We start from the raw sequence: 15300 nt of genomic DNA on the forward strand, positions 1-15300 counted from the left end.
AAGAAAGGTGGGAGCAGGAAAGGTGGAAGGGCAGACAGAGATGTGGAATCCAAGCAAGTTATTTGAGACTGTGTTCCAGCAACATAAAGGGTTAACCTACTTACCAAGATACAATTCTACAAAACATTTCTCAATACACAGATTCTACAAAACAAGGTCAAATCCAAGAGAATAACAAAGGAAATCCCATAGTGATAACTGCGCAGGAGCCGGCCTGCAGAGCAATCATTCAAGCAATTTGTAAACAAAGACCAGAAGACAATTACAGATTTAGAATCGATAGTAAGTTACCAATCTTGACAATGAAAAAGGAAAACAACAGAAAACAAAAGTCGGGAGGTAAGGGGAGAGGGATGGAAGGAAGAGCAGGGGCTAAATCTTCCTCTTACAAAGTGGGGGGCCAAAAGACACGATGGTTAACGGCAAACTAAATAAAAGCATACTCAGTGCTCATCGTTACTGCATAGAGATTGTGTGTAAGTATAACAGTGCTACCTCTGCCAAGCACTCACTAAGAATTTTACGTGCTGTTCATTTAGCTGTACAACATAGTGCTTAAAATGATCCTTTAAAAAAATGTTTTAAAGCTACAGGGTAACCAACACAGGAACCAATATTGGTGAAACAGCTACATTAAAGAGGAGGAGAAGAGAGAGAGAGAGGATGCAATGAAAATAGGCTGGTGCCTCATGTATCAGAGCAGGAACTCAAAAGATACTAATACCTAAAATTGGTAAGAGAAACAGAAACATAAACGTATTACTTAAATATAGAGATCATTTGCAGAATACCTAAACACTGAAACAATTTCTGTAATCTACATTTTCAGCAGAATAGTCATTATTTACTTACATTTTAATGTCTCTCCAGCATAGGGTATGTGCAGTTTAAATCGGTCACAGTTGGGTCCTGGAGTCAATGACGTGCAGCTTTTTAAAAAAGGAAAAGAAAAGATTTTTTAAAAATCTCACATATTTAAGATATTTAATGGAGTAAATAAAAAGTGATCTTTATAAACAGATTAAAACACTGGCTTACAGAACAAAATAAAAGCCCATAATGGTCATGAAGGCCAAGACAGTAAGGCTTGCTTGCCCTAAAACAAATAATTCATGTATCTTGCCTTCTAAGAACACACACCAACCAACACTGCTTCAACTATTTCTCTCAAAAAAGCGTATCCCTCTTTCCATATAGGTATTTCATCCAAAAGAGGTCTGTAGTCTTTGATGCCGAGGATTGTAAAACAAGAGTAATGTTATGGTCATATTTTAAATATAGGCTACTAGCTTTCACTCAGTTAGTATTAGAAAGAGCCCACTTTTGGCCTTTTTCTGGGACCAGAGGGTTTTCTCTCCTTCCCTGAAGGTACGGTGCTTTCTCTAAACTTGGCGCCCCATGGCTTACCTCTGCTGGAGAGCACAGTGCGCCGTGCTCAGTATCAGATACAATACAAATTTAAAAGGGCGGTGAGCTAGTCACCCAGGTCTTGATAGCTTGGTATTTTTTTTTAATCTATTACTTCACAAAGTTATACAATGTCCTTTGTTCTTTATACAGATTTACTTTCATGAGATACTGTTCATGACCTTGCAAGTCATAACTTCAACTGTTTAACAGCAGTATTGACTTCACAAACTAATAAAATATTGATATGAAGATTGAGGAAGTTATTAAATGTCTTCATTTAGTTTTCTAAAGTGAGGTTTTTAATTTATAAAATAAAGCAAGAAGGCTAATTTTTTTCCATAATTCCAAAACCTGCTACGAGATGCTTCTGAAACAGAGCCTACAAAGGCAGCCGCCAGACAGGAAGCACCGCGTGGTAAAGGCGCGACCTCCCGAGATGGCCACTTGGAAGGGCAACGGCCAATGGGGAAAAAAATTGGAGAAATGCTGGCTTTAAAAATATCTTACTCAGACCTCACATTAAATTTACTATTTTTCCCAAAAACTATTTGAATGTGAAAGAGAAAAGAACAAGACAGAAGCAGTAACTCAGATGTGTCTAATATAAACCACTAGGTTGGCTGTTCCTCTTCATCTTTACCAGCCAACACCAACACCAGCTTATAAACGACACAGCAAAGTTGCACTAGTCATTACATACAGCATATTTTAGTTTTTCACGAGTTTTAAGAACATATTCTCCTTTACCTATCAATGTTAAACATTCTGCAGAGCACATTTTATTAAGTAAAATATTTCCTCTATAGTATAATCTTGTCTAGCCCACAGCATGGTACTTATCTGAAAACACCTACAGAACACAATTATGGCATTACAAAATGTAAAGTATAATCTAATGACAGAAATGACCCTATAAGAAAGTGAGAATTTTTTCTTATCTTCTATCAATGCTTTAATATAATTTTAATTAAAAATATCATAATCGAGTATCTTGGGGGGATTGAAGATCAAGTTATTTATCTTTTAAATTATTAATAGTACAGCTAATCCTCAGGATTAATCTGACTGTAGTTTGTTTGAAGAAGTTATCTGTCTTCAATGTGAAACTGGTTTCTGAACTGTTACTTTCACTGTGGAGCCACATTTTATACTCTTTACTTTAGGCTTTAACCAGGCCTGGGAAAGTGTTCTGGTGCTATGTCCCTTCGCCCTCTTGTCTCACTATTTGTAATGCTGGTTCCAGCCACCCCAGGGTGTGAAGGGTACATCTTCCCCTCTGAGTGATTCATTCACTGAGTTTTTTCACTTCGATAAAATTTATGGAGCATTGTCCTAATTGTCAGGAATACACAGTGGATAAGACAGACAAGATCTACAGTCTCATGGAACTGTAATTCTGGCAAGTGAAGAAAAAACCAATACACAAGAGACAAATGAATAAAGATGGTCTGAGACTGCTAAATGCCATGAAGAAAATGAAACAGGGTGCTGCAATGAAACAGGAGTTACACTGAGTGACTGGGGAGAACCTCTGAGGAGGGGAAATCCAAAGCCCCGAATAACACAGAGGGGCCAACCATGCTCTTGGGAAGAACAGTCCAGGCAGAGGAAAAGGCTGGTGCAAAGGCGTGAAAGCAGGATCAAGTTCAATATTTGGGGAAGGAAACCTTGATCTGTCCGGGGAATGCAGCTAGACCAGAGTGAATGAGGGACAGACTAGTAAAGGATTAGGACAACTGGTAAAGAAGGGGGACACACCTGCAGAGCCTGGTAGGTAATGGCAATTATTCCAAGTGCAAAGGTTTTAATAGCAGTAACCTTATCTGCCTCTATGCTTTTGAGGGATCACTCTGTGGGAAAGGGACTGTAAAGAGTTAAATGGGAATGGGGAGACCAGACAGGAGTCCATTTCAGGCAAGGAAGATGATGGATACTCTGACTAGGGGAACAGCAGTGGTGACAGAGACAAGTACGTTTACTGAATAGGGTGACTGGGGGAAGGGTAAGTTTAGGGATAAAGGAAATCAGAAGTGTAAAGCAGTGATTTTCAACCTTTTTCATCTCCTGGCACTCATAAACTAATTACTAAAATCTGCAGCACACCAAAAATATATTATATTTTTTGCCAATCTAACAAAAAAAGTATAATTTTGATTCATTCATACCAGATGGCTATTGTGTTGGCTATTGTCACTTTTTTATTTGACAATCTAAGAGAAAAGAGGTCAATGCCCCTGACCAGTCAGGTATTGCAAGTTTTAAAAATTCTTGCCTGGCCAAGTCAGTAGATCAGTTGGTTAAAGCATCAAAATGTCACACCAAGTTTGGTTCAATCCCCGGAACACATAAAATAATCAACCAATGAACGCATAAATAACTGGAACAACAAATAAATGTTCTCTCTCTCTCTCTCTCTCTCTCTCTCTCTCTCTCTCTCTCTCTCTCTCTCTCTCTCTCTCTCTCTCTCCACCCACTGCCCTCTCTTCCGTCCTCCCCCACCCCCTCTTCCTGTCTTAAAAAAATAAAAAAAAGAAAAAATTCTTCTGGCACACAGGTTGAAAATCGCTGGTATAAAGTATGAGATGATAACCAAATCTTATATGGAAATAGAGCCAGATTAATAGGTGGGCTAGCCAAAATTTACCTTAGAGAGTGGGTTATATGTTGTTGGTAAGATCACTCACTCGGAGTGGGGATGGGGATGAAGGTAATACTCCCCAAAGAGCAGAACCAAATTAAAATATTAAAATTAGAAGAATTACAAATTTGGGACCAAGAGCTAAACTGTTCAATGCAACAGAGGAAAGGCCAAGCTTCCATCAGCAGGACTCTCTCTCCTACAGAGCACCAGCCTCTGCTCCAATAAAATATTGAGCAAATTATTTAAAAGACCTGGTAAGCTTTATCTTCCATAGTACATAGGATAAGTAGGTTTATGGGGGAAAAGTCAATGTCATGGTACCTAAAGGTTCTTTTAAGATTAAACTAAAATGTTTCTTCTTTAATTACCTCTGTCTAAAATTGGTTTTGGTCATGTTATTTAACTTACTGTGAAATCTCAAATCACACTGAAGGAGGGCATGACTTTTTCTGTTAACCAAAAAAGAGCATGGGTTAAAAAAAGACTAAAACACACACACAAATAGTGTGGTGTGCATTCATGGAAAAGATGATTTATGTATGTACATTCTTGTGAACGTAAACAGATTTCAGAAGAATCACCAAAATGTAGCAGGATTTGAGGTGATTTTTACAACTTTCTTCAACTGCCTTTCTGCATTGTTTTGATTTTCATAATTAACAAACTATTGTATAATTATATAAATATTTTAAGGCTAAACACATCCTTTCTATATTTGACTAAGGAAACGTGGCTACAACTGCTTGATTTATCTTTCTCCAAAAGTGTTCCACTCCTTTTCAGAAGGAAAGAATGCAGGCAATTTACTGATAAAAAGCCTTCAAGTAAAGTATATGAAAGCCTTTATATTGTGGTATCAGAAACTTCGCATTTCTAGCATTCATTGTGTCTCCCAGTTTCTCTGTGTCAGAATTCTGGCAATGGCTTGGCTGGGCAGTGCTGGTGTAAAGCCTCCTGTGAGGTTGCCCTCCGATGTCAGTAACAGGTAACTAACAGAATGGGAAAGTTCACTCACCTAGAAATTCATTTCCTTATATAAGCATGAAAACGCTACTAAGCAAAAAGTTACTAACTTCAGTAAAACTTTATTTGTATTGTGGTAGCTCATCCTACTTGTACTACCATACGGTTAGATCTATGGCTTAAAAAGCCAGTATTACAAATTGAGTAACTTTTAATAATCAGTTTTCAATGATTTAAAATTGCTGGTAACTAAAATGTAATTTCAAATTTGTCCCTCTACTGTTTGCTGAGTGCTTACTATAGTCAGGCACTATGCTAGGTACTGAGACTACAACAATGACAAGGACAAAAAACATATCTTGGCATTAAAATGAAAAAGGTTTTGGATGAAGAACTATTCTCTAAAAAATTATCTTTTACTAAATTCTAATTGCCTCAATATATTAGAAATGCACTATTTTAAAGTGGGAGGACAAAAGGAGCTAAGCTGTCACTACAGATCATCCAAATGGAAAGTATCAAGTGGAAATTCTCAATAGCATCAAATCAGGCAGTTTGCCTCGCACTTCACAACAAAAACTGCAGCTCACCATCGATAACATAAAATGCTACATAAAAAAACTTCACATACTCTCATCCATTTGGTATCTTACCTCACGTCTAATCACAGGACTGCCAATATTATGACCTATCTTGTAACTGTAGTCTGTTTTCCCAACCAGATCATAAGATTCTTGGTGCCAAGAACTATTTTATACTCTTTTAAATGTCTTAGTACAGCATTTAGTGAGTGCTAAGCACCCGGCACTGATGAAATTCTAGTGTATATCTATAATTGTAAACTAAACCTAAAAAGTGTCATTTTGCAGATGACGACAGTGAAGCACAGAGGGTGTCACAGGCACTCGGTGAAAACGCTGGGAATGGAAATCACTTCCAGGGCTCTGGCCACATCTTAGTGCCCCGGACCCAGACATCTTTAAATCTCCAGCATCTAGCACCAGCATCCAGGATGTGAATACTCCAACCACTGTGTGTAGAGATAAAGATTTGCTGAATGAATGCAAATACCCTCGACTCCTAGTCCTGTGCTCTTTTTGTGCCAAAAATTTATGATTTACCTGCAATTGGGAAGATGCTCTCATTCTCTCTGAGAAAAGTAAAAGTGTAATTAATTACTTGTGAAAGGTCGTCCCTTTGAAGAGCTATACCTGTGATCCCAAATTTAAAGTCATTAACTAAAATTACTCCTTTCACAATAAATAATAATAACCAACAGCTGATATTTGTTGAGCACTTACGATGTTGCAGGCACTATTTTAAGTTCTTTAATTAAATTAAATTATTCAGGTCCACAGTAACCTTCAGAGGTAGGTGCAATTATTACCTCCATTTAACAGATGAGGAAACTGAGGCACATAGAAGGTATGTGTTAGTGAGTGACAAAATTGGAATCCAAAACCATTGTCTGGCTCCGGGGCCATTTCCTTAACCACTACACTAAATCATCTCTCAATAATTAAAGGTGAAACCTAGTGAAAAATGTGAATTATTTTCAACAAAAGCTATTTTATTAAGTACCTATAATAATGAAAAGTAAAAAGGGGCAAATACTGCCCAAAAAGGTGTTCTACCACATGCATTTTAATGAAAAGAAAATGGTTTAACTGTAATGTGTAGAAGACCTATGTACATGTAAATCAATGATGCAAAAGGGAACAAGGCTCTCACAACTTAATTAAATAGGCTCTACAATATTGACACTATTGATTTACTTAGCAAACTCTTTAATTAGTGACAGGTAAATTTGGATTTGAATCCTCTTTCAAACATTACTTGGGTCCTGGTTGGTGTAGCTCAGTGGATTGAGCACAGGCCTGTAAACCGAAGGGTTACTAGTTTGATTCCTAGTCAGGGCACATGCCTAGGTTTCAGACTAGATCCCCAGTAGGGGGCGTGGGAGGGGCAACCACACATTGATGTTTCTCTCCCTTTCTTTCTCCTTCCCTTCCCCTCTCTCTAAAAAATAAATAAATAAAATCTAAAAAAAACAAACAAACATTACTTGGTCCTAGTTACTGAGATCTGACTCAAATTATTAAAGTACAAATATAAAGGGAAAAAGTTGGCAATTTCACTATGCTTTATATAATTTTAATGACAACCAAGAATTAATCTGGATTAACACGGCTAAAAAAGATATAATACAACGTTTAAGACATTAGCATTTTTAAGACAGTGCAAAATATAAGCAAAATATGTGCTTTCTAATTTAATGCTAAACCTATCATTTGATGTATTTTTTGGAAAAAATTATATGTTAAACTGTATCTATTCCTCGAGCCATCTAAAAAGAACAAAGTAGATTAGTGCAGGGTTCCTTCCCTGAGTCTACGTCAGTTTCCTTTCCCCTGAGTATTAATTTACCATTTGGCTTGTTCTCCTACACAACTTCCTGTTTTCTTGATAATGACGTTTGTGCTTAACTAACAATATTCAACATCAGCTGAGAAGGAAGTCTTCGGCTTTGGCAACCTAAAGCAGCAGGTGTCTGTGAAAAAAAATTGCCTCTAAGACCAATAACTGCCTGTTAAATAACAATTAGGTCACAAATTATTGTTACCTGATATTCACCACATTTTTGTTTCACAGAATTATGTTCTCTGAATTAAATCTATCATTAATGATTCCACTCAGATTAAATCAGTTTAAAAATTATCATGGTTTCTACACTGAAACACAGCCATAAAGAAGCTAGAAGACTGACATGGGCTATCCTAACAAATGTCTAAATAATGTATAAAATGGGCAACAAAACTGCACTAAGCTAGTTTTTTTTTACATTGTTCTCCAGGAGAACGGAACTACCCACTTGATGGCATATGTTTCTGATACACCAAATATATCCTCTACGCCGGAGATCTATTTCTAGGCCCTACTAGAAAGTGATGGTTCAATTCTTAGCATAAGATTTCAAAATGCCATTACCAAAATAAGAGACTTGGCCAGGAATGTTTTTAAAATTATAAAAATAAAATATTTTTAAATGTATTTGCCAGTACATGCGGTATCGACTGTTATTCCCAGTTTCTATGCTGTATCTCCATTTAGAGATGATAGATTCCCGATCTACTTTAGAGTAGAGAGTATTTTTAAATGTTAGTAAGTGTTCCTACCTACACCAAATATGTGGTTTAGATTAAGCATTAATTCTGTAGGAATGATGGGCTCTAACAGTTAACTAGGAGGAGAAAAATCTTTTAATTTTTTGAGACAGATGCTTAGGTCATTAATGCTTAAGCTTTTTTTTCTAATATGTGCATTTACTTCACTCTATTAAAAGAATAAAAAAATTAATAGTATTATCTCAGTAAATGCAATATAAGTGTTTGATAAAATTACACAACTATTCATGATTTTAAAAATTCTATGCAAACAAGGATAAAAAAGGAACTTCCTTAATATGATAAAGACCATCTACAAAAAAACCTACAGCAACATTATACTAAATAACAAAAGGTTAAATCTTTCCCCTTGGGATAAAAAAATGAAACAAAGATACTGTGGACCCTGAGGAAGAAGACACCTACTAAGAAGGGCTCCTGGTGGCTAACTGGGCTCAAATTTTAGAAAACAGAGCCTAGCAGCTATTTCTACACAGTGGCCTCTCTTGCAAACTGTACTTCACAGAGAAGCCTGCACAGAACTACCTGACTCTGCACTGAACTGCCGGCCTTGCACTGTCTTTCTGCCATCTGAGCCAGCCCTTATAAAGGAGTTCCTATTTCAACCAACAGGACTAAAGCTTTCCCCATCCAACAGGAGCTGTGCAGCTATATCCCCATCAACATCTTCACTGACCAATCAGCGCAGCTCCATTCTGGCCTATCAGGAAAGTCCACTTTGGAGTAATTAAACTGTGGATTTGGAGTCCTCATTTGCATGACAGCAGACCAATCAGAGACCAGAGCAGCTTCCTCTGTCTATAAAAGCAATCTCCCCTCTGGAAGAGCATTTACCCTTTTCACTGAGGACTGACTACTGGGTTTCCCTGGCTGAGCTGAAACACTGGAGCTGTCTCCCCAGAGCAGAGCAGACCAGACCAGCAAGGAGCAGAGCACTGCTGTCTAACCAGAGAGGGGCCTAGCCCCAGGGCTGCCTCACAACATTTCACAACCATGCTACATCACAACTGAGCTGTTCCACAGCTGTGCTGCATTACAGTTGAGCTGTTTTGCACTGCTGATGTTGAAAGACCATTAGTTGACAATACTATCTACCAGCTTTTACCAGTTTTACTCATCATTGTACTGGAGGTCCTAGCAAGTAAAGTAGCATGCAGAAATAAGGGCATACATATTGAAAAGAAAGAACTAAAACTGTACTTTTTTGCAGGTAATATGACTGTGCATGTACAAGTTTTTCAATCTTTAGGTGCATTATTGGAAATAATATGTTTAGCAAAGTTGCTAGACAAAGAACATCAAAAATCAACAGTATACTGTATGTCTATCTACATACCATCAGTAATTGGTTGAAAAAAACTTTTAGAAAGGTGCCATTGAAATTAACAGCAAATGAACAAATCCATGTCACAAAATATGTACAAGATTATCTCTAAAGAAAGTAATTTTGTCCCTGGCTGGCGTAGCTCAGTGGATTGAGTGCGGGCTGACAACCAAAGCGTCGCAAGTTCGATTTCCAGTCAGGGCACATGCCTGGGTTGCAGGCCACGGCCTGCAAGCCACAGCCCCCAGCAACCGCACATTGATGTTTCTCTCTCTCTCTTTCTCCCTCCCTTCCCTCTCTGAAAATAAATAAATAAAATCTTTAAAAAAAAGAAAGCAATTTTTAAGAAGAAAATAAAGAATAAATGAAGACAGATCTATGTTCATTGATTAAAAGACAGATAATGAAAAGATACCAGTGCTGCTTAAATTGACCTGGAAACTAAAAGACAGATTCTTTTCTTTTCTTTTTTCTTTCTTTCTTTCTTTCTTTCATTCATTTATTTTTGTTCAAGTGCAGTTGTCTCCATTTTCATCCCACCACACCCCTCCATCCCACCCATCCCCACTCCCACCCTCAAACCTACCCCCTTTGGCTTTGTCTATGTGTCTTTCATACATGTTCCTTGATGGCCCTTACCCTATTTTCCCCCATTATCTCTCTCCCCTCTCCCCTCTGGTTACTGTCAGTTTGTTCTTTATTTCAATGTCTCTGGCTATATTTTTCTTGCTTGTTTGTTTCATTGATTAGGTTCCACTTGTAGGTGAGACCATATGGTATTTGTCCCTCACCGCCTGGCTTACTTCACTTAGCATAATGCTCTCCAGTTCCATCCATACTGTTGCGAAGGGTAGGAGCTCCTTCTTTCTTTCTGCTGCTTAGTATTCCATTGTGTAAATGTACCACAGCTTTTTTATCCACTTATTTATTGGTAGGCACTTAGGTTGCTTCCAGCACTTGGCTATTGTGAATTGTGCTGCTATGAACACTGGGGTGCATAGGTTCTTCTGAACTGGTGTTTCAGGATTCTTAGGGTATAAAAGACAGATTCTTAAAATGTTATAAAAGCAGCATTCTTTGAAATAATCCCAAACTAAACTATTAAAATGTAATTTCAAACTGAATCCCCAAATGCCCATCAGCTACAGGACAGAGAAAAATTAGGACACAATCATAAAACAAAATATATAGCCATGGAATAAATAAGCTGCATCCTCATTCAACGATACAGATAAATCCCGCAAACATATTGATGAATGAAAGACTAAATAATGCATGATTCTATCTGTTTAAAGTTCAAAGCCAGAAAACACTACAGTGTTTGTGTGCTGATAAAAATGTACAGAGAAGCAGGAAAGTCCGAGCAGTGGTTTATCTGCAGGGAAAGAAGAGGGTGGTGACTGGGAGAAGACACGTAGGGGCTCTGGAGGCACTGACAGTATTTGATGCCTTGATCTAGGTAGTGGTAACACAGATGTTCACGTTGTGATCTTTATTGAGATGCAAGAATGTGTTTTGCTCTCTGTGTTTTAACAAGCACTCCAGGTGACTCTGATGCACATTCAAGTTTGAGGACCACTGCTTTATCTATACACTATGTCTGGGTCTAGTAATAACTGTAACAGTAATTTCAGTTGCATTTTCTAATGCCGTGGATCCACACGGCTATCTGCATATGCAAGTTCACATTTTCCCTTCTGTGAGGGGTTGAGGGTGGTTCTCTCAATCATTCAGTTGCCTTCAGCATAGTGTGGTAAGCTACATGGATGTAAGGAATCCACTGTCTAGTTTTAACTATACTAAAGCCCTAGGGAAATGGACAAGTGGCTTACACTGATTCTTGCAAAGAATCTGTGGGTAGAAAAATAACGCCAACACTGCAAGGACAGGCAATCTTCAGGTGAGTGAAGTTGGAAACTAATCTATGGCACAGTATATGCAGCCAACATTGCATTTCTTCCATTAGTATCTACATGTTTTCTAAGATCTCTTTTTCAGGTATGGCTGGTGAAAATATCATATTATAAGAAACATTTTTACAGTATTGCTTATTTCATCTTATATCATTCTTTTTAACTTACATTTTAAAAATATAAATATAGTTATGATTAAACAAGTATGCATATATTGGGGGTTCATAATCAAATTATTTGAGGTACATAATCAAAACATTTACAGAGATTGCTGCTATGAGTTAAAGAAAGGAGTTCATCTCAGGAAACTCGAACTGTAATCAGAAGACGAAAACCAGGCCCTGGCCCAGTAGCTCAGTTGGTCAGAGCGTCACCCTGCTACGCCAAAGTTGCAGGTTCATCCCAGGTCAGGACACTTACAAGAAACCACCAATGAATGCATAAAAAAATGGAACAACAAATTGATGTTTCTCTGTTTCTTTCTCTCTCTCTCTCTCTCTCTCTCTCTCTCTCTCTCTCACCAATAAATGGAAATTTTTCAATAGGTAAAAAAAAAGACAAAAATCAAACTTGTGAAAGTCAAACAAGGCACAATTTAAATTAACAATTCAAGACAACAATAGATTCAAGTCACAAAGCAATTAGCATGATTAATTGCCAAATTAGTGGTTAAAGGAAATAAGCACAATAGAAGCTGAGAGAGCAGAGAAACCACTTTTAGCTGGGATAATCAAGGAAGGTTCACTGGAATATGACTGGCCTCTAAGAATGAGTTGGATCTGGTCAAGCGAGGAAAAAGAAAAATATTCACCCACAATTGTCCCTAAATAGGGGTAAAACCAAGGAGACATACTCTGCTAGACTGAAAGCGCTATAAAGAAATAGAGTTCATTAAACTTTGAACCCCTCAGCGCTCCACAGCACACCTGCTGGGACACAGGAAGTACCCATCAACTAGTGCATGAAGAGTGCAGCTGAGCAAGTGGAACGGAAGAGGACAACACACTCCAAGGTCATGTCCAAGTCAAAGCAAATTACATAAATGTCCTGGACTGATTACTATTCCAACTGTGGGAATGTTGGTAATTCTTACATTAATAAATATAGTAAGAAATCCTCAGGGACAAGGCCAACTTACTCACTATTTCTATATATTAAATGTACAACATCATTTTACAAAAGTAACTTTTATACCAAACAATATTTTCAATAAATATACTCCTGTAACCGTTTTAGGCCACCACTTTCATTCCTTGACCCAAAACACATAGTAAATGGATGTATTTCCTAATCTCTGAATTCTGGGACCTTATGTTTTATATCATTTGTATACAGTTGACCTTTGGACAACACAGGTTTGAACTGTGCAGATTTTTTCAGTCAATACCGTAAAAGTATTTTCTGTTCCTTACACTTTTTTTAATAACATTTTCTTTTCTCTAGCTTAGTTTAATACTAGACTATAGTACATACTACATGTAACATACATGGTTAATCAACTGTTTATGGTATCAGTAAGGCTTTCAGTCAAAGGTAGGCTGTTAGTAGTTAAGTTTGGGGGAACTCAAAAGCTATACGTGGGTTTTCGACTGTGCAGGGGGTTGGGGGATTTTGAGCCCCTAAGCCCTGCATTGTTCTTTATGAGGAAGGAATGGAGCACATCTTGGCATGTAACTCACATTCTCAGGGGAATCCACTAACAGAAATTAGATCTCCTCCCCTTTTTGGCTTTCATGATATTCGCTTTATTTATGTTTGTATCTCCACATCGCCTCACACTTACTAGGTGCTCAATAAATGCTTTAAAAAATAATAATAAATTTGAATGAACATGAATAGTACAAAGGCAGGGTACTGGGAAGGAAGAATAGAAAACCAGTGGGAAGTGGGGTGGAGGTGGAGAAGAACAACAAGAAGTGGACGGGTGACCTGTAGTGCAAACAGACGGCAAAGTGAAGGTCAACATGGAGCATGAGAGATGGCGTGGAAGAGTGGAGAAGAGGGAGAATGAACAGATTCCGTGGTGTCATTAAAGGATCCCCTTTCCTGTTGGTACAGGTGATTTCTAATATGGAAGAAAAGTTTTTTTAATCCCCACATTCTTCTATTTAAAAGGTTAAGAAAAGACTTAGCATCTGCTACATGAGCATATCTGGAACTACCAAGTAATGGGATAAATATGCCCTCCATGTACTTATGGTTGTTACATGGTTTTAGAGGATTTTTATTTCTTAGAGTGCTGCTTGAGATGCTACTGTCATACACTATGAATTGTGTAAGTTAAATAACCTGCCTCTTCATTGGTTTCCTCATCTGTAAAAAGGAGCTAATAGCTACACTCCATGGAGTTGTTAGGAGGACCCACTAACCTGGTAATATATATATAAAGTATGCAGAACAGTGCCTGGCACCGAGTAAGTATTTGTGTATATTCAAAACGATAAATTGCAAAACCGAAAATATAGAAAAGGAAGTCTATGTCAATCACTATTTTCAATAAATCCTTAATTTTGATTGGGTAATAATATTCAGGACTAAAAACAACTTCAGTTGCCCCCCTCACCTTATACTCCCTTCATTTCACAGACAAAATTTCTCAGAAGGGGTCCAACGGTGAAGAGATTGAATCAAAGCAGTAAAACAATTTTCCCAGGTCCTAAAGCAAATCTAATGGAGCCTGTGAAGCCACTCAGGCTGCACAGCAGGGACCCACAGGGGAACAAAGAGAGGCCCGTACCAAGACAGGATATCTCAGTGGTCAGCGGAGCAAGAGGAGAATGAAAGGAGCTGTCAGAGAAAAACAAGGAAGGGAGCCTCAAGTCCCAACCCGAGGCTTTCAAACTTTTCTGACACAGAGTAAGTTTTAAATCACCACTTTATATCACCACTAGGTATGCATGTATGTACTGAGTATGCATGTGCCTATACCCTATACTTGCATATGTGTGTGTATGTGTGCATGTACGAATTGAAACAGTTTTCATACAACAGTATTTAGCTGTATTACATGAAATGCACTGATATATTTGTTCTTTTCTATCTCATATTTCTTAAATGTGAATTGACACCCACTAAAATGATCTCTTAACACACCAATGGGTCACAACCTACCAATGGTTTGCAACACAAAGCTCTGTCCAATATAACCTCAGGAAATGAGCTTCCAGAAAAATGAAGGTGACAGTACTCTGCTCCACACTGGTCAAAACCATCCCTTGAACACTTCACGCATTCTAGTTTTACACTTTAAGAAGGATGGACACTAACTAGATCACATTCAGAAGAAGCCAACAAGGATGGTGCAAGGTCACAAATCACAGGGTAAACGCAACAAGGCGTGATGAGCGTCCTTGTTTATGTGAGGTGTTGCCTCACAGAGGGAGGGCTGATCAAGCTTCCTCTGTACCACACCAAGAGTGACACGAGAAAGGGTTTTGGGCAAACACAGGGAGCACTTCCTGAGAGCGTTGGCTGCCGAGTGAGCCTCAGGGAGCTTCCCTGGCACATGAGATACTGTCCTTGGACACAGACTGGACAGTCACTCGTCAAAGAGGCACAAGGAGGGGCTCATACATCACATGGTGGCCACTGGGGTGTAATGCCTTCCCATCCTGAAACTCTGTCAGTCTAGACTAAGTTAACACAATGTTATACAACAATATGACTTTCAACACCAGTTCTTTAAGTTTTTGAAAGGAAATAAATTCTGACATGAGCCACATAAAACAAACCTGAAATGGTAAGTGATAATATTTTAACAAAAGCAATGTCATAAAAATAACACAGTCATTAAAAATCTTCACCAGTCACAATTATATTTTCTAAGTTTATCCACACAAAACTTTAACAATAGCAAAAAAATGT

General features: G+C 38.0%; 1 protein-coding gene across 2 annotated transcripts in view; it reads right to left on the bottom strand.

Annotated features, from left to right (window-relative positions):
- The window catches only part of BABAM2 (BRISC and BRCA1 A complex member 2), a 338154-nt gene that overhangs the window by 303991 nt on the left and 18863 nt on the right, over positions 1 to 15300 (bottom strand). For both annotated transcript variants that reach the window (XM_045844469.1, XM_045844467.1), the window contains exon 3: positions 853 to 929. In XM_045844469.1, the coding sequence (XP_045700425.1) occupies positions 853 to 929 (77 nt within the window). The remainder of the gene's footprint in view (positions 1 to 852; positions 930 to 15300) is intronic.

This window comes from Phyllostomus hastatus, unplaced genomic scaffold, assembly GCF_019186645.2.
Source record: "Phyllostomus hastatus isolate PE091 unplaced genomic scaffold, TTU_PhHast_1.1 phas_contig_402, whole genome shotgun sequence".
NCBI classification, from domain to species: Eukaryota; Metazoa; Chordata; class Mammalia; order Chiroptera; family Phyllostomidae; genus Phyllostomus; species Phyllostomus hastatus.